Raw genomic sequence first — 26409 nt, forward strand, 5'->3', positions numbered from 1 at the left:
ACTCATTGGTTCCTAATGAGGCCAATTCCCTCCTGCTGAGGCTTGATCAGAGCTTTGGCTTTAATCCTTCATGTCAGAGATGAGGAAGTCTCGGCCCAGTAACTTTCTAAACTATAGAGCTGATCAGAGGTAGTTTTAGGGTTAGCAAAATTTAAAGTTTAAAAGTTCAAACTTTAGTTGTGATCACTCACTCTCCATCCCTCAGGTATCTCCACCCCAATTTAAAAAACTCTAGCCTTCTTCTGAGAATATGGATGTGAGGTACTGGTAAGCCCTCAAAGTCCTTGAGGGGCTGAAATCGGGGAAGTCTGATCTAAGGGTGAGGAAACATTTTTAACTCTGTCTGTCCTTCTGCCTAGGGCCCCATGAAGCTCTCAGGCTCACGGCTGCATACCTGCCTGGGCAATTTATACACAGGCTTCTGAGCTGGCCCTGAGGCAGAAGTTGATCTCTAAGACCCCCCTTCCTGCTTAGTTTGCCAAACTGCCTCATGCTGTTCTGCAGCAATCCCTGGGAGCCTTTCTCCTACATGCCCCAACTTCCAGTTTCTCCCATCCCATTCACCAGACTGGACAATCCCACTACTGCCCACCTCTCATCCCAAGAAAGCCCCTTAGCCTAGGACCTGGCACAGGGTAAATGCTCAGTACATGTGATCTAATTTTATTAGCCTCCTGTGCAGAGAATGATGTCACAAAGCCTTTGAACACATGAACAGAAATCAGGGATAAGCAGTTCCACTGCATAAAGGAATTCTTTCCATAGGAAGCTCTTTCCAGTGCACGCAAGTGATGGTGTGCAGAGCTTTTGATGTTTACCAGAGAAGCCAGGGGTCAAGAACTGTAAAGATGACCTGTGAGTAAGCACAGACGGTTAACATCACAATGGAAAATGGGATCTCATGTCTCAAATTCCAGTTTGGCTGAAACCTCTCAGGAATGGGGCTGCTAAATGAAGTGAGGGGGAGTTGGACATTCACAGCATGGACAATGTATGTGTCTCTGCTGCAGTAACCCTGGGAAGAACTCATTGCTCAAAGAGTGACACTCCCAATGATATATAGGCATGAGAGAGACCACCCTCAAGATTATTTTGGTAAAAAGTGCTACATGACAACTCTCTTTCCAGAGACTTGCCAAGGTGGTGAGTTCCATCCTAAATGGCCAGGCCAGGAGTATCAGTTTCGTCTCTGGTGGGGGGGCTGTAAGGTGCTAGTTACTACCCAGTAACACCCTGAGCCCTCACTGCAGGCTGCACACAAGCACAAACAATGAACATGCTCCAACAGGCACATTGCTTTCAACTCCTTTCAAATTTATTATCAAGTAACAGGGCCAGAGATCACAAAATTACCTTCTAATATAATGTTTCCCTTTTCTTTCTGGGGTTTTTTGCAGGCCTGGTGCTAACAACTCCTGGAGAAAAGAAAGGATCAGGGAGCAAAAGTGCAGAATTCTACAGCGAGCTGTGGTTCATCGTGCTAATGGCGATGCTGGGCTTGATCTTGTTAGCCATCTTTCTGTCCCTGATACTACAAAGAAAAATCCACAGGGAACCGTATATTAGAGAAAGGCCCCCCTTGGTCCCTCTTCAGAAGAGGATGTCTCCATTGAGCGTCTACCCACCAGGGGACACCCATATGGTATGTGTGGGAAGGCTTGGCCCTTTCCAGGTCTCTAGGCAACTTGCTTTTATTTTCCCCTTGGGAAAATATTCCCAGAGCTACAGTTTCAAAGAACAAAATGACAGTTATGTTTCACTCAGTGCGGGAAGCAAGAGAGACTTACCCTAGAACAACTTCCTCATCTTTGGCTATACATTAGAATCACCTGGAAGCTTTAAGAGCAATACCATTGGCTGGGAGTGTAGCTCATTGGTGGAGCATATTGTTTAGCACATGTGAGACTTTCGGTTCAAACTCCAGCACCAAAACAAACAAAAGCAAAATAAGCATTATCCAGAAAGTGTAATGATTTTTTATTGGTCTTGGGTGGGACCTAAGGATTGGTATTACTTTTTTTTTTTTCCTTTTACTCCAAAAGTGATTTTATTGTCTAACCAGGAAAAAGTAGTTCTGCTTTATAGCTGAAAGTCAGGATGGAACCCAGAGGCTTTTATGTGACTGTGTAATTTGGGAGGACTGGAAATAAAAATGGGAGAGAGGGAAGATGTACTAGAGGTGCTCAGTCTGTCACCAGGCCAAGACACCCGAGGCCACGGAGAACGGATGGCTCTTCATAGTTCCAGAGCATCTACTCCCAAGATAGGTCAGGGGTAGGGTGAGAGCCCCACCCATGGGACAAGAGAAAAAAAAATGGTCTGTTCCTGTATACCCTTTAGCATTAGGGAAAAGCACAGTGGCACCCAACTGTAAATTTTTGCTAAATGTCTAGACTCAGGAGAAGAGTAGAGGGACTGGCTAGCTACCTGGGACTCTAGGCCCAGAGAAAGGGCTCATCTTCCACAGTGAGGTTGCTTACAACAGCCATGGAAGGTAAGCAGAAGTGAAATTGGGGTGTCCCAAGGCACCAGGCAGCATTTCCTGAACCCCTTCAATCATAATTTAATCGTTAGCAGTTGACAAAATTTTTTAAACCAAACTGCTCTCACAAAGTTGGAGACATGAGCCAGAGTACAATATGCATTGGTAGAAGGAATACTCACTGGGACCAGAATCTCCTCACCTCCTCAGAATTGGGGGTGGATGGATCCAAATAGGAACAAGCTGGATTCACCCACACAGTTCCCCAGAGTGATCTTCTTTGCACTTGTGCAGGTGAAGGGCACCTGCACCACACATAGTCCCTCCTCTCATCTGACACACTCTGCTTTCAGTGCTGCTGTCACCTTTTCCCATGCATCCTTGCCCTCTGATCAGGTAAGTTACCCTTTGCACATCAGATACAAACTGGCAAAAGGACTTTTCTTCATTCTGAATAAAGATATAGATAGGAGTGCCAGTTGGAGAACTTTTTGTGTTTTATTAACAATTTTCAAGGTCACAGTATATAGTATGGCTAAGTTCATGTGCTGGTTTTACTTGCAATTTAATTACTGGCTTGAAGATCCTTTCTCTGCAATACTAAACAAATAAAGCCAATGGCGTTCACCTTGGACCTACATGCAATTAATTTCCACCCACTATGTGGTCTTAATTGCAAAACCTGAATATATATATGCATATATGTGTGTGTGTGTATGAATATATATATTCATACACACAAATAGTATGAGAATAATTATGCTGTACTTGGAAATACAATTTATTTAAAAGAGTTTTAAACAAGGACTGATGCATCATTTTTTTCAGTTTGACTCTGTGGCTGATATATCTGATGTGTCCAGCAGTGTCACTCTAAAAAGTTACACCATGCACTTTGAGGTACCTTTGTGTGCTGCATGAATGCATGATCTTTTGCATGGTGTGCTTGTTGACTGCCCCAATAAAAAACAGGAAAATTCCATAGATTGGACAGTTAATTTGGAACCTCTGGACCTTGAGAGCAGCTAGACTTTACCTTATGGCACCTTCTAGGTCCTATCCTAAACATGGAACAACTTTGAACATCAGTTAGTGTTCCCATCCAACATGATTTATTTTGGAGGATGGAAACTTATAACAAGGGGAACTACACTGCATGAGAAAAGAGAGACAGAGAAGTCAATTTTGTTACATAAATCCAGGACTTACTTCTAAAGTGAAATACAAACTGTGTTCATCCAGTAGGCAATCAGGGTAGAACATTATTCACCTGGACTGCTCTGGGAAGAGACACTCTCTGGGCAGCCACTGAGCCAGCATGCATGAAGGGATTACCTTGTTAACCCACACTCCATGCTCCACTGTGTGGCAAACCCTTGCCTCACAGAGAACAACAGCAGGGGCACCAGTAGGTGCTGTAGGTGCCAAGAGCACTGGCCGTCTAGCACCAGAGTTGACTTATCCTTTCACATTACCAAGAAACCAAGCCACAGAGTTCCCAGGGCTCACACTCCGAAGTTCCCTAGGACAGTCTGGAGACAACGGTTCCTTTCAATGACACCCTGTGAGTTGCAATTCTCTGTCCGATTTCAAACCCATTTTCTTTACCTGTTAATCACTACCAGTAACTTCCTTTTCAGGGATTAGCTGATACCAAAATTCCCCGATCTGGGACACCTGTGAGTATTCGGAGCAGCCGGAGTGTGTCTGTACTGAGGATCCCAAGTCAAAGCCAAGTCAGCCAAACTTATTCCCAGGGCTCTCTCCACCGCAGTGTTAGCCAGCTCATGGACATGCAGGACAAGAAAGTCTTGGTTGATGACGCGCTGTGGGAAACCATCATGGGCCACAGCAGTGGACTGGTGAGTTGATTCCCTCGCCAAGTCTTTGCTAAACATCCCAGAGAGACCTTGGTGAAGACAGGGCCCAAAGCTTCCTGTCCTCTAAATGCTGCCCCTCAGCATTGGGTGCATCCCTCTGAGCACTTGCCAATTGTGAGTGAAGGATTTGTTTACTAGTGTGATGGCAACTGTTTGATAAGCCAGGGTATAGTTGGGTCTTCTTCTTCAGATATACAACAAATGTTCAAAAATAATTAGATAAAGCCAAGTGCCGTGGCACTTGCCTGTTAGTCCAGCGGCTTGGGAGGCTGAGTCAGGCAGATCATGAGTTCAAAGCCAGCTCAGCACCTTAGTGAGGCCCTAAGCAACTTGGGGTGATCCTGTCTCAAAATAAAACATAAAAAGGGCTGAGGATGTGGTTTAGTGCTTAAGAGCTCCTGGGTTCAATCCCTGGTATCCCCCTACCCCCAGCAAAAAAAAAAAAAAAAAAAAAAAAAAATTTAGATAAATACATAAAAAATAGATCCAAAGCAACAGGCTTGTAGGTGCATACTGAGATGAGTGCAGATCAGTGGAATTCAATAGTAGAGAAATGGAAACCTTGTAAAATACAGAGGCCTAGGCCTGTAGCATAGCAAGAGAAACAAATAGCCCAGCACCTGCCCTGCTGGGGCTGTCTCCCCTCCACAGGTATAGAGGTGAAAGAGGGAGTCCCAGCAGGCTCTATCAGCCCAGTTCCTGGCGATCCTAGCTCTTGGAAAGTTTTGTGGCCCTTGCAGATTTACAGACTAAATAGATAAAGGGCCTGAAATCTGACTAGTAGTCTGGCTGTAGAAAAGAAATTCATGTCATCTCCCTGTGAACCCCCAGGCTAGTGTTTTATAGCCAGGAGCTATCTTGAGTCTAAATTGTCCAAATTTAGACTGGCTTTTGGAGTCAGAAACTCCTGCATATTCCCATCTCTGTGACCCACACACACTTCACTGTACTGACTCAGTGGGTGGCTGCCTCATAGATTTGGTTCAGGGGAGTGACTGACACAAATGTACTGAGAGTGCTACACACAGGGTGGGAGGCGGTGTGGGGGTGTTGTGATGCAGACAAGAATTGAGAGTGCCCTCCTTAAGAACTGGGTGATCAGGGAGCCTGGCCTCTGTGACCAGTTACACGGCCAGTCACTTGTGGTTCAGCATGGGTGCTAGAATCCTCTCCCAGTAACACACAGAGCTCCTGTTGCTAACAAGGTAAAGAAAGAACTCTGTCCACTGCTGTCCCACCCAGAGGCGTGCTGGGGAATTTCTAAGCAATGTGACTTCAGCCCTAGCTGTGGCCCCACACTGAGGCTCTTGGAGCCTAAGAAGGTCTGGAGAGAAACTTTGCACAGCACCAATTGTGCTCTCTCTGGCACTCTCCTGTGAGCACCTTAGCTGAGAGGAATTTTACATGGCCCCAGTCGGACCCACTCTCATTGATCTCACAGGATTGAAATAATATGGGGAGAGGGAGAAACACCCTCAAGGCCACCGCTCCTCCTCCCAAGCCAAGCATAGCTGGGGGTGCTTGAGAATCTGTGCCTGGACAGGCATACCCACAGCTGCAGCCGAATTATTGTTGTAAGGATAGATGAGGCAAGGCACCAAAGATAGCAGTTAACAGTTCTATTTGGCTGCAGCCAGGTTCAGAGGGCACAGCTTTTGCTGTAATTAATTAATCCCCTGAACCCCGAGTTCAGGTAGTTTCAGATCTTTATATCCAGTATGTAAGGGGAGGGGCTCAGAAGTTCACAGTCTGCAGAAGTTCACATAAAAGCAGCTTTTTCTTTCACTGTTCTGGGCAAGTTAACCCTTCAAGGACAACACCTGAGAAGAGGAGGGCTTCTCCCCTCTCTTTCCTCCCCCTGCTAGTTGTTACCATGGGGCCCAATTGGTAACTTAAAAATGTAGCCCAGTCAAGGCCAGAGGTCTTGTTTGCACATTTCTACAAACTACTATACTGGATATGTTTGTGAAAAGCTAGTAAGGGGGTGTCCAGAACCTGGAGTGCTGGTATCTTCCTGGCAAGTGGCCAAGTAAAACAGGGCAACATGAAAATAGGAAGTCTATCTACAATGAACTCTTTTGCTGACAGTCCCAAAATCAGCTATGGTGAAGATTTCTGGAGAAGCCCAGTTAAGACTTTTCTGTGGAGAAAGGAGGTGCCACTTCATTATAATAATACAAGTTTGATGGTCCCTGAACCTGTGCAAGACCCCTGCACTGGCTGCCCCCTGCACATTGTCTGATAGTGCATTGCTAAAAAGACTGGGTGTGAGGGCCTCCAACAGGATGCTGTCATTCCCATCCCCCACCTCTCGGGTGATGCACCTGAACCTGCACCAGTGTCTAATCAGAGGCCAAGTGCTCCAGGCTCCTCACCATTACCAGAGCAGCCAACACCAGTGACACTTTAAGAGCCAATATCAATAGTGCCTGAGGAAACCCCTACCCCCCACAGGAGCTACCACTTCCCTTGTAGGAATAACCACACAGAATACACCCCACACAGTTGAATATCTATGCCACCCTGCTCTGCTAGGGTCACCACTCTCATATAACCCACAAGAAGAGTACGTCTCTCCAACTCCAGTATAGGTCACGCTGTGCACATTTACTAATCACAGCCAAAGAAGCTACAGGGAGATTACATTCAGTACCTAGCTGAAAATAAATTCAGTGTATAACAAGCTGATACTCCAAGATACATCCTAGGAGGAAACTACTTATTAAGAAATGTGGTGAAGATATCATTTCACTACATGTGCAAATTTTAACACAGGAACATAAAATATGAAAAAAAGCAATATGACACCTACTAAAGTTCATAATTTTCTAGTAATAGATTCCAAAGACAGATATCAAAGTGGATGAAATTCTTAAATTAAGAATTCAAAAGAACAATTTTTAAAAACTTCAGTCAGATCCCCAAAAATACAGATAAACTAAATGAAATTAGGAAGACAATGCAGGTTATGAAATTTTTAGTAGAGATTCTGAAAAAGAATCAATCAGAAATGAAGAGCTCTACAAGTCAAATAGAAAATTCAGTTAAAAGCCTTAATAGACTAGATCAAGCAGAACAAAGAATATTGGAGCTTGGAAGAAAGGAGACAGATCTTTTGCAATACATATATGAACAGAAAAATATATACTGTGTATATATGTGTGTATGTGTGTATACATGGAAAATATGTATATATTTTTCAAAAGAATGAAGACAGCATACAAGATCTTTGGACACCATTAAGAGATCAAACATCTGATTCATCAGCATACCCAAAAAGGAAGAAATAAAGATTATGGGCATAGAAAACCTATTCAATTAAACAGTAGCAGAATATTTACTTGCTACTGGGAAAAAGGTGCGTATCCAGGTACAGAATGCTTACAAAACTCCAAATTGACATGATCAGAAAAGATTCTTACCATGATATGTTAAACTGTCAAAAGTACAGGACAGAGAAATAATTTTTAAATCTGTAAGAGAAAAGTGGCAACTCACATTTAAGGAAAATCTCATTAGATTCTCAGCAGAAAACCTATAACTCAGAGGCCATGAATGATGTATTTCAAGTCATGAAAGAAAAGAAGTGCCAACCAATGTTGTTATTCCCAGCAGGGCAATCTTTCAGAATTAAAAAAGAAATAAAATCCTTCTGAGATAAGCAAAAACTAAGGGAATTCAAACCACAAAAACAGCCCTTCAAAAGATGCTTAAAGGAGTCCTATATCCAGAGGCAGAAGATACCATCATGATAGCATGTGAAAGGACACATACCTCCAGACGAGTAGATATACAAATGAGAAACAGAAAAGAATAAAACATTATTAATATAATAAACCATTAAACCACAAAGATGAAAAGAGGAAGACTCAAAGGATATTCAAAAGAGAAAGAAAATCAACAAAAAGACACCCAATTTTATAACAGTTGAGGATTTCATTACCCTACTTTCACCAATGAGTGCCTACGTTAGAAAATTTTTTTAAAAAAGATTTAACCTAATGTTGCATTTCAAAGTCTTAGAAAAGCAAGAATAAACCACACCTAAGATTAGAAGAAAAGACATAATAATGATCAGAGCAGAAACAAATGAACTAGAGTCTAAGAGAATACAAAAGATCAGTGAAATGAAGAGCTGGTTCTTTAGACAAACCTTTAGTCATATTAACCAAAACCAACCAACCAAACCAAAACAATCAAAAAAAGACCCAAATAAATAAAATTATAGGTGAAAAAAGAAAAAATTACAATTGATAATACAAAAATTCAAAAGATTATTTTAAAAAATTATATGCTAAGAAATTGGAAAACCTAGAAAAAAAAATGAACAAATTTCTGGACACATAAGACCTACCAAAATTTAACCATAATACAAAATAGCCTGAATAAGCCGAAAACAAGTAATAATACAAACTTAGCAAATAAAAGTCCAGAATCAGATGGCTTCACCTCTTAATTTTACCAAAATTTTGAAGAACTAAGACATGATGAGGACATACACACAAAAGAAATTTGTAGACTAGTATCCCTGATAGACAGATATAAAAATTCTCAACAAAATACTTGCAAATTGAATTCAAAAGCATATCAGAAAGATCATACAACATGATCAAGTTGATTTAATTCCGGGAATAAAAGATGGGTCAAAATACACAAATGAGTAAATATAATAATCACATAAACAGAATGAAGTAATAAAGTTGCATGATCTCAGCAGATGTAGAAAAAGCATTTGATAAAACCCAATGTCCCTCCATTATAAAAGTCCTAAGTAAATTAAGTAGAGATGGATCATTTCTGAACATAATAAAGACTATACGTGACAAACCCATAGCCAACATCATGCTGAATGGGGAAAAATGGAAATTACTTTCTCTAAGATCAGGATCAAAATAAGGATATCCACTCTTACCAGTCTTACTCAATACAGTACTACAAATTATAGCCAAAACAATTAAAACAAAATAAAAAATAATAGGCATACAAATAGAAAAGGAAAAAGTCAAATTATCTCTGTTCATAGATTATATGCTTCTACACATTGAAAAACCTTAAAGACTTAAAGACTCCATTAAAAGACTATTAGAACTATTAGAAAACAAGGAGGGGGGACTATTAGGAACTGATAAGCAAATTCAGTAAAGGAGCAGTATACAAAGTCAACATACAAAAATCAGTAGCTTCTATATATCAATAATAAATTTGCAGAGAAAGAAATACCATTCATAATAGCTCCCACCCCACAACATAGTTAACTAAGAAAGTGAAAGACCTTTACAATGAATATTACAAAACACTGAAGAAAGAAATTAAAGAAGGCACTAAAAGTTCAAAAAGATCTCCTGTGTTCATGGATTAGAAAATTGTTAAAATGTCATACTACCCAAAGATATCTACAGATACACTGCAATTTCTATCAAAATATCCAAGACATCCTTCACACAACTAGAAAAAAAAAATCCTAAAGTTCACATGGAAGCACAGATGACTGAATAGCCAAAGCAATCTTGAGGAAAAAGAGTAAAGCTGGAGGCATCATAATTCATGATTTCAAGACATACTACAGAGTCTTAGGAACAAAAACAGCAGGATATTGGCATAAAAACAGACACCTATACCAAAGGAACAGAAGTGAGAACCTGAAGCCAATCCATGCGTTTATGGCCAATTGATTCTCAACAAAGTTGCCAAAAACACACAATGAAGCAAGGACAGATTCTTTAACAAATGGTAGATGACCCCATGCAGAAGACTGAAGCTTAACTGTCACTCACCCTGTACAAATATCAACTCAAAATCAATCAAAGACCTAAATGTAAGACCTGAAATTGAAATTACTAGATGAAAACAGGGGGAAACATTTCATGATACTGGTGTAGGCGATGATTTTGTGGATAGGACTCAAAATACAGAGGAACAAAAGCAAAATTCAACAGATAGGATTGATTATATCAAACTAAAAAGCTTTTGCATATCAAAAGAAACAATAAGTAGATCAAAGAGACCTATAGAGAATGGGAGAAAGTATTTGTCAGCCAGTCATCTGACAGAGGTTTGATATCCAGAATATGCAAAGAACTCGAAAAGCTTAACAACAATAACAAAAAGTAATCTAATCTAAATGGGCAAATAATTTGAACAGATGCTTCTCAAAAGAAGAAATATAAATGGCCAATAACTAAATGAAAAAAGGCTCAATATCATTAATAATCAGAGAAATGGAAATCAAAACTACAATTTCACCCCATTAGAATGGCTATTATCAAAGAAACAAAACATAAAAAAATGCTGGAAAGGATGTGGGGAAAAAAGGAACTTATATACTGTACATTAGTATAGCCACTAATATATAGTATATATTCTATAGTCTAGCCACTACGTACAGCAATATGAAGGTTCCTCAATAAACTAAAAATAGAACTACCTATAAGATCTGTGTAATCCACTCCTGGGTATAGATCTATAAAGCATGAAGTCAGTATACAAAAGAAATACTTGTATACCACATTTGTAGTAGCTAAGAAAGGGAATCAGCCCTGGTGCAAAATATGGTGTATATATACACAATGATGTATTATTTAGCCATAAGGAAGAATGAAATCCTAGCTGGGCATGGTAATACACACCTGTAATCCCAGCTACTCAGGAGACTGACACAGGAGGATCACAAGTTCAAGGTCAGCATAGACAATTTAGAAAGATTCTATCTCAAAATAAATAAAGGCTGAGAATGTAGCTCAGTAATAGAGCATTTGTCTAGCATGTGTAAGGCCTTGGGTTCAATCCTCAGTACTGAAGGAGGGGGAAGGAAATACTGTTATTTGTAGGAAAATGAAGGGAACTAGATGACATCCTATTAAATGAAATAAGTCAAACACAGAAAGACAAGTTCTCTGTCATGTGGAAACTTAAAAAGAAAAAAGAGAGAGAGAGAGAGAGAGAGAGAGAGAGACTGGAAGTAAAAGAGGATTACGAGGGACTGGGGAGGGTCCTGAAGGAAAGAGGGAGAGGGCAGAAGAAGGGTGGATGAACATGATCAATGCATAATATACACGTGTGCAGAAATATCAGTGAATTCTCTTAATCTCTATAATTATCGCTAATAATTCTAAGAAAAAACAAAAATTATACATGTGAATAAACAAAGACTCAAACAGACTACACTTCACTAATTTGGGCAGAAGAGGACTACAGATACTGGAATTGACCTAAAACAAGACATAAAGTTCAAGCACCTGTTTTACTAAAAAAAAAAAAAAACATCATTTTTTTCTAATGGTTTACTATTGGAAGAATCTTTAAACAGATTAAAAAGCCTCAGAAAAAATCATGTTAAATAAGGGAGTTACTATTTATAAGCTTCACCTTTCATAAATTCAGTGCAGTGGTATAAATAGACTCTTTAAAAGGTAACTTCATCGTTAGCTATTTGTTACCAACCCCCTAGTGGCTGAGATGAGTAAAATCCTAGAACGTTCACCAATTGTCAAACGTGCCCAGGTGTTTGCTGGAGCATCATCAGTTCTTTGGTCTAGTTGAATATAAACAGCCAGCTAAGGATTTAACTTCTGTTCACTCCTTTGAGGTAGAATTTTTCATCTCCATTTCTTTCAACCATCTGCTTCTGCTTTTGGACTCTTCATCTTTCTTTCCCAATTTTTTACTTTTCCTCCATCGAAGAGTCGAGGACTTCTATGAACCTTTCTTGATTTGTGGAAAATAATAAAGAAAACTGGCTCAACATTCCCTATCACCATCAGAAAGTATATGTCAGTCCTTCATGCTTGTTTAGAACAATTTATCTATCTACCAACACACATATATAATAGAATCATGAACTTGAATGCCGAAAACAACATAAACTATTCAATAATTCTATTGTAGATATAAAGTTTTTAAATGATAGGGATAGTTATATTAGGTTGAAACAAACAGTTGCTAAAGGATTATTTTTAGCATGTAAAATGGCAATTTTAATAGCTTAGGTGAATTATTTTAGTTAATCTTCATAAATTACAGGAGGTGTTACTATCATCTTTATCTTTATAAAAGAGAGATTAGGGACTGACCCAAAGATACACAACTAATAAGTAAATTTTTTTGTAGGGTTGGGATCTTGAAAACATCACCTTAATATAGATCTTCCTTTTGTGACTATTACACTACATTACCATTTTTGCTTGGTTTTTATAGTACTGGTAATGGGCAGTGTGCAAAGGGATTTAAACTTGCCCAGTATTTGACAAGTTTTCTGTTCATTATAAAATTATATAAACATTACTAACCCTATTCCATAAATACAAAATATGATGAGAGTAGGAAGCAATAAAGCATTATAGCTTGAATTCTGGCTCTTCTGCTTACTGTTTGAATTTAATCTTTTGTTTAAAAATTATATACACAGGCTGAGTATACAGTTCAGTTGTTAGAGTGCTTGCCTCAAGTGCACAAGACCCTGGGTTCAATCCCCAGCACTACAAAAAAGAAAAAAAAAATTATATACACACAAGTGCATAAATATCCCCTATTTACAAATGAGAGAATGAGCTTACAAAGGTTAAGATAATACTTAAAAATGACATAAACACATTTTGAATTAGTCTGAATTTCATGTCTCTACTAATGTGGTCTTTTCAAGAGGGTAAATTTAAAGAAAGGACTGTCTTAAACCACATCTTAGTGCTAAGAATAGGATATTAAATTCTGAGTACTTTTTATATTGATAGACTTATCAATTGACAGCAGATACTACTGAGAACAAATATTGTAGTCAATGATAATTGGCTTACTTTTCAGTATGTGGACGAAGAGGACCTGATGAATGCCATCAAGGGCTTCAGCTCGGTGACCAAGGAACACACCACATTCACTGACACCCAATTATGAAGAACGGAAACCTGCACAACACGGTCTGGGCCTAGGATTGCAGAGGCCCTGTGTGCCTTTACTGCTGGTTTATTACAAATGAACATAAGAACATAACTTGAGTGCTGAGAAGCCACTATTTGTTATTTGGGAGGTTTTTTTTGAAATTGTTCTCTAATAGTTAAGAAATGTTGCTTTCCTGGGGTCTCAAAGTAGGAAAAGTGTCTCTATGAAAATATTTCTTTTGATGACTTATTTTGTGTAAGATAAAGCATGTAATTTTCAGTAAGCTCTGGCAGTGGTGCATTGGCTAAATGAATAACTGGTGGCAATTTTCATATGGCCCAGAGCTGTTACAAATGAATTATGGAAGTTGCTTGTTTAAAAAGATTCTGTTGAGAGGATGTTGCTGCTGTTCCTCCAATCAGCTAATTCCATTAGGATTGATATAATCTTGTAAGGAAATGATATCCCAATTTCAGGCCATGCTGAATCTCACAAGGAAACTTTGTACTGTTGATACTCACTTAGCTAACGATTCTAGTTAACAGCAGCATATAACTTACTCTCAAATGTCTGCTCTGGCATTTACGAATCTGGAGAATCAAAGTAAATAATTTATATATTCCATTTGAACCACTGTTTTTATTTAACATATTTTACATAGTTTTGAAACTCCAAAGTACTGATTTGTGGAATTCTGTCAATTCACTGAATACCACAGGACTCTAACATCCTCAACTTTTAGCTCATTTCAAATAGAAACTACTGTTCTACCTTAGTTTGACCTATATAAAAAGTTAAAAAGTGAAACTTTATATTTGCTACTCACAATTTTGAAATTGTTAAACATATTTATGTGATACAAACACAAAACTATGTGTTTGTATAAATGTATATCAGATACTCTCTGAACTATATACCTTCCTTCCAGAGAACTTTCAGTCTAGAGTCAGTAAGAACAGATAACATGCAATAGTACTAATTTCTATGGTTAAAATTTTTTGAAACCTGCTCAATTTGGACTGGTGAAAAAGTCCTTATAGCAAGTCATTGGTGAAAGTACTATAATCAAGGAAAAACAATTTTTGTCATCAAAATAATATTGAAGATATTTTAATTTGTTCTGCCTGAAAAACAACGTTAAGAAAACCTTTTCTTCTTGGTTTTAGTGCTTCCAGGAAATTATTTTCAGTCTGTTACACAACAGTCTGACAATACTTTGTAAATCTATGTCCAGAGGCAGTTTGATTTTTGCAAAGTTGAGCTGGCAAAAACTTCTGCTGGGATAACCTTACTTGTTCTGCCTAAAAACTATGATTACCCCTCTGGTCCAAGAGTCAAAGACTGTGAACTTTTGTAGGTACTGAGACTATCCAAAATTGTGGGAGAGCAGCTCCTGAGAATGACAAACTCCTAGACATAGCTTGCCAACTGTGTCAAAGCACACATCAGTATTAAACAGAAGTTCTCTGCCCCTTTGTTATATCTTCTATACACAAATCTGAAATGATTGTGCATAGTTGGCAGTAGAATTATATATATTTTTTTCCTCGCCAAAAGTTTTATACATAGTTTTGGCTAGTTTACTGATTTTTATTTCCATTTGCTGATTCTGGGTCCATATGTTGTTTAAAGCTAACACAAATGACCCTTTACCAAGGCTGAATGTTGACCACATAGAAGCTACCTGTCACAAATTTGTATTCTTAGTCTACAGTTCTTCAAATGAGATTTTCAAGTCACAGGTGAACTCATAAGAATTCATTCTTGTTTTTGAAATTTAATAGATACATTCATCACTGTATAATTTTAAAGGCATAGTTCTAAAGTTGAAGAGAACACAAAACAGGAAGATTTATTTTAAATCATTCTTCACTTAATCATCTAGTCACACTTTGTTATTACCCAAATTCAGTTAACTGAATTATTTACATTTGACCACCTAGGTCAGGATAAACAGCGGTTGTACAGCTTCCACCCAGAGTACTACCCTCAGCAATACTTATAACTTAAATTTATTTCAGAGATTTTACATTTAATTGGTATTGAATGCCAAGCCTGTTATACAAAGTTATGTAGACCTGAACCCTCCGAGATTCTGATTAAATTGGTCTGGGATGGGGTTAAGGTATCTGCACTTTTTAAAACTTTCTAATGTTTAGAACCAATGAAGTAACCTGGAAGAAATCATGAAAAGCAATAAGTGGGCTTGATGTTCCCTGGCCTACTGCCTTTCCCTTACAATAATCAATTCTCCATGAATTGCTATTCTAAATCAGATTCATGTCTTATCACTTGTACAGGCCACATTCTCAGCTTAATTTAAAAACTACCATGTTTTGTTATTCCTAATACTGTTTGATATGAGTTCATAGTTTTGTTTTTGTAAGCTCTAGGAAGAATTGTGTTTACAGATGATCTATTGTAATTTCCATTAAATGGAGAACCTAAACACGAATCTGTTATAGTACCTTATACTGATGTAAAACTCATGCTGGCATCCATATAAAAACAATTCATCTGGAAAAACCTGTAAAAATAAATAGTACAGGCGAAACAATTCTGTAATAAGGAACTCAATTATGTAATATGAACAGTAGTTGATTTCCAAAGCACAAATATCATGTAAATTAATCTCAATATGGTTTGCTTAATAAATATTTAAATGTGAATCAAGTTTGATCTAATAAACTTACGAAAAAGCAATCTAAAAATCCTGAGTTACACATAAGAAATGATGATAAAAAGATGTACTCATTTAAGGAAATAGGATGCTATTGGTATAGTCTCAACTGAAGTACATTGGAATAAACTATGGTACTGTTTTCAAAATGTGAATCCCAACCACCAGATATTCACGTTCAAAAAACTGGAGGAAGGCTTGGGCAACCTTAAGTGTCTATCCTCAGGTAATTATGATAAAAAAGCCTGGATGAGGAAAACAGGAACAAAACCATTGGCTTTTCAAACAGGAAGATATGGATTCAGAGGTGGTTCAATAGCTGAGTTATTTATCTTTTGTGAGTCTCAGTGACCTGTGAAATGAGAATACTTATCAACTGGTATAATTCACTACTTGGAAATAAATACAAAATTAATTGAAAAACTTTTAATCATGAGAATTCTAATTCTGTTCTCACTATTCATCAATCATACAAAATACAGATGCATTTTAATTTTTATTCTAGTTACAACAACCTTAATGATACTGGTATAATGAAAAATTTAGGCAAGTGGGAATACTTTGCTTAAGGTTACAAGGTGCTAGAGTAGACTCAATTCTCTGCTCTCTAATCCTAAGGTTCAATCTCCTGTAAGTATATGAGAAAAAATAAAATGGACCTATAATAAAATGCAATCCATGGTACAGTCAGCTACCTTTTATAATATTTTGCTATATAATAGCCCTCATTACTTTTTTAAGTTTTCTTTTAGTGGTAAATATTCCAATTTTTCCGCCTTAATTTCCTTAGTTGTTCATCCAACTTCCACACAAATGTGATTATAATGAAAAGGGCATAAGATGAATCCTTAGTGACTTTGAAATTATGCTTTGCCTAACCTTTTTCCTTACTGGTAATATAACTTAGTTTTTCTATATATTCTCTCTCTCCATTTTCTTTTTATAGGAAGAAGCCAAAAAAGAAAAAAGAAAAATGATGTAGGTTCACTTCAAACAGAATAACAACTAAAATCATTGTGGCTAAATTTCTTTATTTGATTCAATTGATAAATAAATACAAGAGAATTTTTGTGAAACCATTGGTGATATAGTAAACTTTAAAGAATTTATTTCAATTTTACTCATTATATTTCTTGGAATGGGAATATATACATTCTTCAGCAATAAATGCTTAATGGTTTAAATTTGCACTTACCCCATTGCAGAAACTTGAAAATCATTCCAATTAAATGAAAAAACAAATTTTTTTCTCTAACAGTTGAAAATATATCCAAAATAACACTTTTACAATAGCCAAAACTTTCAGCCAAAAACCCAAATCTACAGTCTCATAACTTTAACAAAATGGCCTACATTTAAGTTATTTTGATTATTAATACTTTAAAAAAAAATAAAAGGAAAGGTGGCTCTTAAAACAAGGCAGATTAGCAACTGAGTTTTCCCTTCAAAGCTTTGCCTTTGATTATTATTCTTATTTCATCTTTTCTGAAATAGACAATTGCTCCAACTTGAAAGAAAGTTCACATGAACTTTTTGCACCATTTTCAGGAACAGCTCTTTCTACGTGGTGATGCATGCTAAGACTTAAGAACTTCCAACAATGAGAATCAGAAAATGACCCACGATTAAAAAAAAAAAAAAACATCCTAAAAGTCTTACTACACAGTGGAATCTGGTATTCAAAATAATAGTGTTTTTTAATTACATGATATTTTTTCACAAAGTAGCACCTCATCAAATATCTGGTAAACACACTGAAATCACAATAAGGGTTGGGAGACCAACTTTCAAAAAGAATTGTTATTCACTTAAGATAACATTGCAAGACAAGTCTCAGGCACAATAAAGATTAGGAATGCAGTCTGTTGGTTCCCATGCTCCAGGGAATATTCGTCTGTATGGACACCATCCTATTAAGATGTGGTACTATGATAACAAAACCAACAAAGAGTAGCTAAACATTAAAATGGATACTGCTTTGCAAATAATCTGTTAAATGTGTTTGTAAAACTAAAAAACCTTCCAAAACATTAAGAGAGATGATTATTTTATCTCCTTATTCCAGGTAATTCTGTTAAAAAGATAATAAATGACACCCAATTTATCTTATAAAGCCTCATTGTAAAAACTAATGTACTGAAATGCAGGAAAATTTAATTTTCATCTTAATTTAACAAAACTACCATTCATTTTAGTGAGTTTTCACAAACTGTACTCTTGACCTGAAGAATCACTTTTTTTATGCCTCGGAGATGGGGTGGTCTTTGTAGGGGAAGGGGATGCAGTACCAGGCGAGTCGGTTCCTCCATCAGAAGTACTTGGTGATGATGCCAGATAGGGAACTTTCTTTCTTCCAAGGAATCCTCCCCCTTCAAATCCTCCTTTCTTCCTTAACTCCACTTTATTTTCATTTTCATCTTCTGATGACCTCTTCTTGGATTCAGAAAAAACTTCAGCTGTTTTATGTACCTCTAATCCACTATCCAATTCTTTCAAACTTCTGATTTCTGCTCCAGGAGACTTTCTCTCAGATATATTACATTCCCCTGTTGCCCCCTTCACTTCAGCTTGTATTGGACCCAAATTACCATTTTCAGGAACAGCTCTTTCTACATTTTTGTTCAAATTAATAGTCTGGAAGTCTCTATAACTATGAAAGCTCTCAGTCCTTCTTGCCCTTGCTAACAAAGGACTTTCTCTGTAAGGCCTCATGGAACCATAAGTAGCTGCTTCATGAATGGTTTCATGGTGCTGAAGCTGAAGGCTGAAAAAGGTTTTAAAAATTATAGTTCAGATTTCACCTGCAATTTCTCAGGAGCATATCTCATTAATTAAACTACCAGTAAAAACATATATATAGTATATTATATCCACATTTCTCCCTATAAACCTGTATTTTTCAATAGGGTGTGGTGGGGCATGCCTGTAATCCCAGCAACTGAAGAGGCTGAGGCAGGGGGATCACAAGTTCAAGGCTAGCCTGGGCAACTTAGATCCCATCTCAAAATAAAATAAAAAAGGGCTGGAGATGTAGCCCAATGGTAGAGTGCCCCTGGGTTCAATTCTCAGTACCACATGAAAAATTTTTTTTATCAAGCAGTCATATATAAATGTAAAATTACCAGCACAAATAATACCATAGATATATAGTTAAGCTAGACTTTTAAATAGCTGGAGAAAAAATAAAAACTTCAAAACCACCAAGGAATCAACATAATTCAGTTCTTCATATTTCAAAACATTTTGTTAATATGGGAAGAAAAAACAGGGCATACTATATCATTGTATTGAAATACATAATGCCTAAAATATAAGATTATACAAGGTAATATAATCACTTTTGATAAATATTGTCCTGAAACAAGAATAAAAACTCTATATACTAAGCAAGGTGAGTGAAATTTTCTTTGAGTGAAATCTTAATTACACAATGGGCATTCAAACTGGCAGCAATTCACAAAGTAAATTAAAAGGCAAAAAGTGGTGGCTGGGGTTAGAATGCAGAGGTAGAATGCATGCTTAGTACTAAGCATGAAGCCCTGGGTTCAATCCTCAGCCATAAAACAAACAAAACCCCCAAAACCAAAAGGAAAAAGAAAGAAAAAACTGGTTTGCTATGAAAAGAACCAGACAATGCCCAAAGCATATAGATAAAGAAATTTGCTAAAATAGAAAAAAAGAATATTAACAAAGTCTGTACTGCTTTAAAAATATGGCTTTTAGAACAACTATGTGATTATGTCAGTTAATTTTCCCCAAAACAATCATACCCAGCTCTTCAACTTACCTAGAATTTGATTCTCGAAGGCGGCTATGCTGAACCACAGAAGTTGCTGGACTAATATTAGGCGTAGCACAGCGAGATGTGCTGAGATCACATTGATCTAGTAATTTGAGTAATTCTTCTTCAGTTGGACCACCTACATCTTAGGAAAGCAAACAATCATTATAACCTCTGATGTTAAAAGCTTGCCCGGTGACAAACTTCTTTCCATGTGGGAACCTACCCTTATCTTCACTTTTATTAACCATATCCATAGCAGTGGTCAGATCCCACATTTGAATGCTGCCATTTGTATGGCCTGTGAACAAGTAGCGCCTTGGCCTTGAGCCCATCCTACTGGATCCCTCACATTCTCTCACTGTAAATGAGGATATTGTAGTACAGTCAACAGCTTGGATCTCACATATTCTGCAAAAGACATTGTACAGTTATAACTGGGGGAAGAAATAGCATCTTAATAGTTAAGATGCTCTGTTCTTATTTGCAAAGATACAGTTGAGTACATAGAGGTCAAAGAAAGTCAACATGAAGAAAATTCAAGTTTTGTTCCTTTGACACTAGAGAAAACAATGTATAAACTAACTGAAAAAAAGCAATACCTGAGGTTAAAAAAACAGAGCTTTGATAAGAATGAACAATTCTTTAAAAAGAAGCTGTGAAAAAAGAAAGCAAGCAAGCATGATAGAAAAGATCTTTTTCAAGTCATTAAAATTTATATGCAAATTTTAAAAATCTGAAACCAGGAAAACTATACCTCTCTATAGAGACAGAGATAGCCAATGTTGTATTCTCCATTAAGACACTCCTTATCAAAGCAGTTTTATAGCCATTTATTGATTTTCAAAAAGGATAAAAGAGCCTGAAATGGAACAATTATTATCCACCTTGACAAATGAGGAAACCAAAGGCTAATGTGAGCAAAGGATTTTTCCCAAAGCCATAAGGGTTAGATGAATTGTAATTCAGTGAATTATTTATCTCAGTTTACTTCATAACAGTGTTTGAGGCACTTATTTAAAAAAAGAAAGAAAGAAACAATTAGTACCAAGCAAATGTAAGGTGAAAATTAAGGAGGAAGAGGAAATACCATCCAAATAAATATAAGAAACATAGTAGGAACAGAACGTGAAGCTTAGATCAATTTCCTAGTAGGCAAGGCAAAAGGGGGCGGGGTGGGGTGGGGGGAGGGATGCAAATTCCTGCATGCCCATATACAAGGTGAAACAGGCTATGCTAGTCTCACTCCTGATCTCAAGGAAAATGCTTTTTTCACCACTGAGTCTGAGGTTTGAAACAATTATTTCCTAGACATTATTAGATTAAGGAATTTCTCTCTTTTGGTTTAATTAATAGAATGGGTTTTTTAAAATTTATTTTTAGTTGTTAGATGGACACAATACCTTTATTTATTTATTTTTTAAGTGGTGCTGATTGAACCCCGTGCTTCACGCATAAGTCTTGTGCTCTACCACTAAGCTACAACCCTAGTAGAATTTTTAAAAATCATAAATGTGGGCTGGGAATGTGGCTCAAGCGGTAGCGCGCTAGCCTAGCATGTGTGCGGCCTGGGTTCCATCCTCAGCACCCATACAAACAAAGATGTTTTGTCTGCTGAAAATTAAAAAATAAATATTAAAAAAAAATTCTCTCTCTCTCTTTAAAAAAAAATCATAAATGAGTGTGTAATTGTCAAATGTTTTTTCAAGATAACTTTTCTTAATACTGTTAACAAAGTGAATAACATGTATTTTTTAATAATATTTGTAAATTGATTTTTTTAAAGCTAGATTTTTGTCTTGTGTTTAAAATAAACACATCAATATTTATATATGCATGAAAATACAAATGATTTTGCTTTTTTTTTTGTATAGGATAGACTCCTTAGGATATGTCTTCAAATTTTTCTACAAGTATTTCCTTTCATTTTATTTTTCCCTGTTTATAATCCCAATTCTCTTTAAATAGCACACTTTGGTTTACAAAAGCTTCATAAAGGGCTGGTCTTCTGTTTGGTTCTACAAAATAACTTCTGCTTGTTATTTTAATAATTATAGGACTTCCTTTGGAATGATACACTTAAAAATAAATAAAATTTGTTTTATCATGCAAAAATTGTAGTTGATTACATAATGTCTGAAATAACAGAAGAGGGTGATGTGAAAAATTAATATAGAGATATACTACATTATCAGAGCATAATAGTTTAAATAAACATTTGGCAGCTTCTTCAATAAATATGCACTGAACAAACACTAAATCACAGTGATTTATAACATGCTGAAAAAAGGCAACCAAGAAATTTTGAAAACATCAATAGCATAAGTGACATTAAAAAGAAAACTAATAATGTGCTTAATGACTCTTGAAGAGGAATTTTAGTTTCTTGTTTAACATGCAAAAAATAGTTTTTAAAGAAATGCCAATCTGAGGTTACAAATAATATTTTAAAGGAAATAAAATTTCGGTCAATGCAAAAGGAAGAGAAAAACTTCTATTGAACAACTATTATAGTAAGAGATTATGCAAGATATTTCACATTTTTTGACTCATTTTACCTTGTCACGTTATATGATCAAAATAGTTGAACCTTATTTTGTAAAAAAAACAAGGCTAAGAAAAATAAAGTAACTTAAGCTTATAGACAATGAAAGGAGTGCCAAAATTAGAATTTTATTCATCTGAATGTATCAAATTCACTGTTCTTCCCTTAATGTTTGAATAGAAATCATTTCTGAAGATGAAATCAGAAGAATACTGCCAGTGTCATATAATGATAAGAGCAGCATTCTCATTGTGCAAGTCAGAAGGTAAATACATAAAGGCAGCATTCTTGTTCTCATGGAGACAATTTCTTTCTATATTCAAGAAGACAGAAGCGGGGAAATGCTATAAAATACGAAATGAAATGGGTGCTAAATGGTAAGCTGTGCCAAGATTATGCAAATTATAATTATTATTGATCAAGGTTTAACTGCTTTATCATTTTTATTCTACAAGGGAACACTATCAGAAAACCTGTAATATATTTTATGATATAATGTATACAATCTGTGATGAGATGGAAAATATTTACATTCTAGAGTGTTTGTTTTCTTAAGAAAAAACTGAATATTTTTAAGAAAAAATAGTTATTTTTGGACATGAAAGAAGTTTACTATGTCCCTTTTTTTTTATTGTATCACTAGTTCTTCCTACCTGTCCACAGCATCTGTAAAAATCTTAATGAATCTTAGAGAGTAAGTGCTAAGTAAATTGTTTTAATGTTAATTTATAATAATAATGAGATAATGAATAGATATCTCTCAATTTTTCTATTGCACTCTTTCATCAATCTAACGAATTATGCCAGGCATTCTGTAAGATAGCATTTCTTCATCTTTAGAGTAAAGTATTACCTTTTCCCAGTAGATGAAAGTCTTACAAATAGTTTGTTAGTGATGGGAACAACTTTCTGGATAAACACCTGTTGATCATCTCGTTCTCCAAAAGGCCCTTGGTCATACAACAGAAAATGTCAAAAGAAGTTAATTAGAATGTAATTTAATTTTACAATAGGAACATTAATATTAATACCCCTCTACCAAAAAGAATTTCTCACACTATTAGTTTAGCATTGAGTTTCAAGTTAAAATCAGACACAAAAATGCAAAGATTCAAGCACTTCAACTTGCATTAACATTTTTAGAATACACAATAATTCAAAATTATATTTTATGCACTAACACTATAAAAGCTGAAGGCAATAGTCTGAATAAAGAGCCACATTAAACAGCACTAGAAGGAGAGCTGTTAAAATATTTACTATCTTTGGGGATATGCTTAGATTCTTTTAACTTAAAAAGGGGATATGGAGGTATAGATCAGAGGTAGAATGAATACACCCTCAGCATGTATAAGGTCCTGGATTTGATCCCTAGCACTAAAACAACAACAGCCCCCACCCTACCCCCAAAAAGGGGGAGAGAATGTACAAATTCAGTCACTTCATGTATTCATTTTACTTTTCTGAAAAGCCAACATGCAAAAATCAAAAATATAATTCTGTTTAACGCCACTAAACAGAAACAACTTCACAGAGTAATTGGTAAGCTAAAACAGACATCAGCAGCAAAGTGTAATATGAAATCTACTGTAGGTTGAGTATCCCTTATACAAAATGCTTGGAACTAGAAGTGCTTCAAATTTTGGATTTTTTCAGATTTTGGAAATTTGCATATATACAACAATGAGCTATTTTGGGGTTGGAACCCAAGTCTAAATATGAAATTTGTGTTCCACATACACCTTATACACTGACTAAAGGAAATACTATATAATATTGCTAATAATTCTGTACATGAAATAAAGTTTCATGGTATAGGATTTTCTACTTTTCATGTTGGGGCTCAAAAAGTTTTGGATACTGAAGCATTTGGGATTTAGATTTTTGGAATAGGTACGCACAATCTAACAAAGACAGATTCAATTATTTTCACTTTATTGTAATGAGCAAGACAGGTACATACTTATTATATTTTAGAAAGATTCCGAACAACAACATAAGAAAACTGTTAATATGCAAAACTTAACAATACAATTTTAATAAATGTCTTCCTATTATACTCATTAGCTAAAGTACCAATTTATTTTCATATGAAGCATATGATAAACAACAAAAATTTTAAAGTCAATAATCCAAATTATCTCATATGAATCATGCCTATTTAATAAATGAAACATCTTTATGAGTAGTACTTTATTTTGCTTACTATGTGCCATAGTGTAAGTGCTTTATTCATCAAGTACTAATTCACCCTAATTATCATAATAACCATGTAAAGAAGGTCATATTATTATCACCATTTTACAGATGAGAAAAGTAAAGCACCAAGAGACTAGTTCACCAGAGGTCTCATAGGTCCTATAGAATAGAGCGTGTTATGATCTGGATGTGAGTTGTCCCCCAAAAGCTCACATGTAAGACAATGCACAACAGTTCAGAGGAAAAAATGATTGGATTCTAAGAATCTTAACCCAATCAGTGATTTAATCCCCTGATAGGGATTAATTGAGTGGTAACTAAAGTGGTAGGGTGTGGCTGAAAGAGGTGGAATTGGGGCATGGCTTTGAGTATATATTTGTATCTGGCAAGTAAACTCTCTCTCTCCACTTCCTGATCACCCTGATGTGAGCTGCTTCCCTCTGCCACGCTCTTTCTGCCATGGTGTTTAGCCTCACTACAAGCCCCAAGAAATGGAGCTGGCCTTCTCTGGACTAAGACCTCTGAAACCATGAGCCCTCAAGTAAACCTTTCCTCCTCTACAGTTGTTCTGGTCAGATCCTTTTAGTCACAAAATCAAAAAATCTCAATAAAACAGAGCTTGAACTCCGAGGAGCCCAAGCTATACGGTTCCAGTCTGGCTCTTCACTAAACTATGCAGTTGCTGAATTATTAGAGAACCTTCTGATGTCTAATTCTATTGGGAATGATAGTCCTCATTCAATAACTGTTACAAAGTCAAAATAGTAAAATAGTAATGATGAATAAAATACGTAGGACTGAGAAGATTATGGAACTGTATCTTCACTCCCCTTAAACTTTATATTCACATTAAATGCTCCCATAACCTAACTCTTCATACCTTAATCATCTGATGACCTCAACCAATAAATAGATTCTCCAAACTTTCCCAAATTGGCACCTTCCTTGGAACACAAAATAAGCTCATATCTTTTCTATTTTTGGTGGGGAGACAGGAAGAGGAATCAAAACTGAGCTCTGAACTCCCTACTTGCCTTTTAACTTTTTTATTTCATGGTCATCTCCAATATCTACTAATCCACTACCCACTGCAATCTAGATTTCACCCACAGCATTCTCAACTGTGTTCCACTGTTCTGTTTGTCTATCCCTTACATTATTTATTTATTAATTTTAAGTATAAGAGGAAATAAAAATCTCTCTGCCCCCTTTATTTTAGTGGGCTTTAAAGTTAATTCACAGGATTGTTTGTTATTTTTATATTCACATTACACTTGTTTTCCCTGAACAATCCCTATTAGAGCTTTCACTGCTTATTATTATTTGGATTGAACCCAGGGGTGTTTAACCATTGAGCCTTATCCCCAGCCATTCTTTTTTTATTTAGAAACAGGGTCTCACTGAGTTGCTAAGTGCCTTGCTAAGTTGCTGAGGCTCACTTTGAACTCTCAATCCTCCTGCTTCAGCCTCTCAAGCCACAGGGATTACAGGTGTGCACCACCAATCCCAGCTTCATTAATTCTTAAATGCTGATGACTCATAAACATAATTTCCAGTAAGGTCTCTTACCCTCATCCCTTCATATCATGGAATATCCAGACACCATTGCTCAAAATACATCATCTGAATTCACCTTCCTTTTCAAAATAAGCCCCACTTTCTATATTTCTTTATTTCAGTTAATAGAATTCAGTTACTTCATTTCCCAAGTAAGACCCCTGAGTCAGCTTAGACTCCAACCTTTCTTGAACTTACCACATATGATCAATCACCACCATGCCCGTTAGTTTTTTTTTTTAAATATATTTTTAGTTGTCAATGAACTTTTATTTATTTATATGTTGTGCTGAGAATCGAACCTAGTGCCTCATACATGCTAGGCAAGTGCTCTACCACTGAGCCAGCCTGCCCTTCAGTTCTTACTGAATGAGTTCTTTTTTGATAACTAATAATGGGTGCCTTGCGTCACTG

At 36.4% G+C, this 26409-nt stretch overlaps 2 protein-coding genes across 6 annotated transcripts in view; one reads left to right on the forward strand and one right to left on the reverse strand.

Moving 5' to 3' along the window:
* Ush2a (usherin) overlaps positions 1–13248 on the forward strand; it is a 724044-nt gene extending 710796 nt beyond the window's left edge. For all 3 annotated transcript variants that reach the window (XM_076831652.1, XM_076831654.1, XM_076831653.1), the window contains 3 exons: positions 1398–1642; positions 4123–4344; positions 13159–13248. In XM_076831652.1, the coding sequence (XP_076687767.1) occupies positions 1398–1642; positions 4123–4344; positions 13159–13248 (557 nt within the window). The remainder of the gene's footprint in view (positions 1–1397; positions 1643–4122; positions 4345–13158) is intronic.
* A 3692-nt stretch (positions 13249–16940) lies between these two features.
* Kctd3 (potassium channel tetramerization domain containing 3) overlaps positions 16941–26409 on the reverse strand; it is a 51224-nt gene continuing 41755 nt past the window's right edge. For 2 of the 3 annotated variants that reach the window (XM_076872821.1, XM_076872819.1), the window contains 4 exons: positions 23093–23189; positions 19921–20105; positions 19701–19839; positions 16941–18677 (listed from right to left, as the gene is read on the reverse strand). In XM_076872821.1, coding sequence (XP_076728936.1) covers positions 18116–18677; positions 19701–19839; positions 19921–20105; positions 23093–23189 — 983 coding nt within the window. In that variant the 3' untranslated portion in view covers positions 16941–18115. The remainder of the gene's footprint in view (positions 18678–19700; positions 19840–19920; positions 20106–23092; positions 23190–26409) is intronic. The other variant, XM_076872820.1, reaches the window with a different exon arrangement.

Source organism: Callospermophilus lateralis, chromosome 13, assembly GCF_048772815.1.
Source record: "Callospermophilus lateralis isolate mCalLat2 chromosome 13, mCalLat2.hap1, whole genome shotgun sequence".
Taxonomy (NCBI): Eukaryota; Metazoa; Chordata; class Mammalia; order Rodentia; family Sciuridae; genus Callospermophilus; species Callospermophilus lateralis.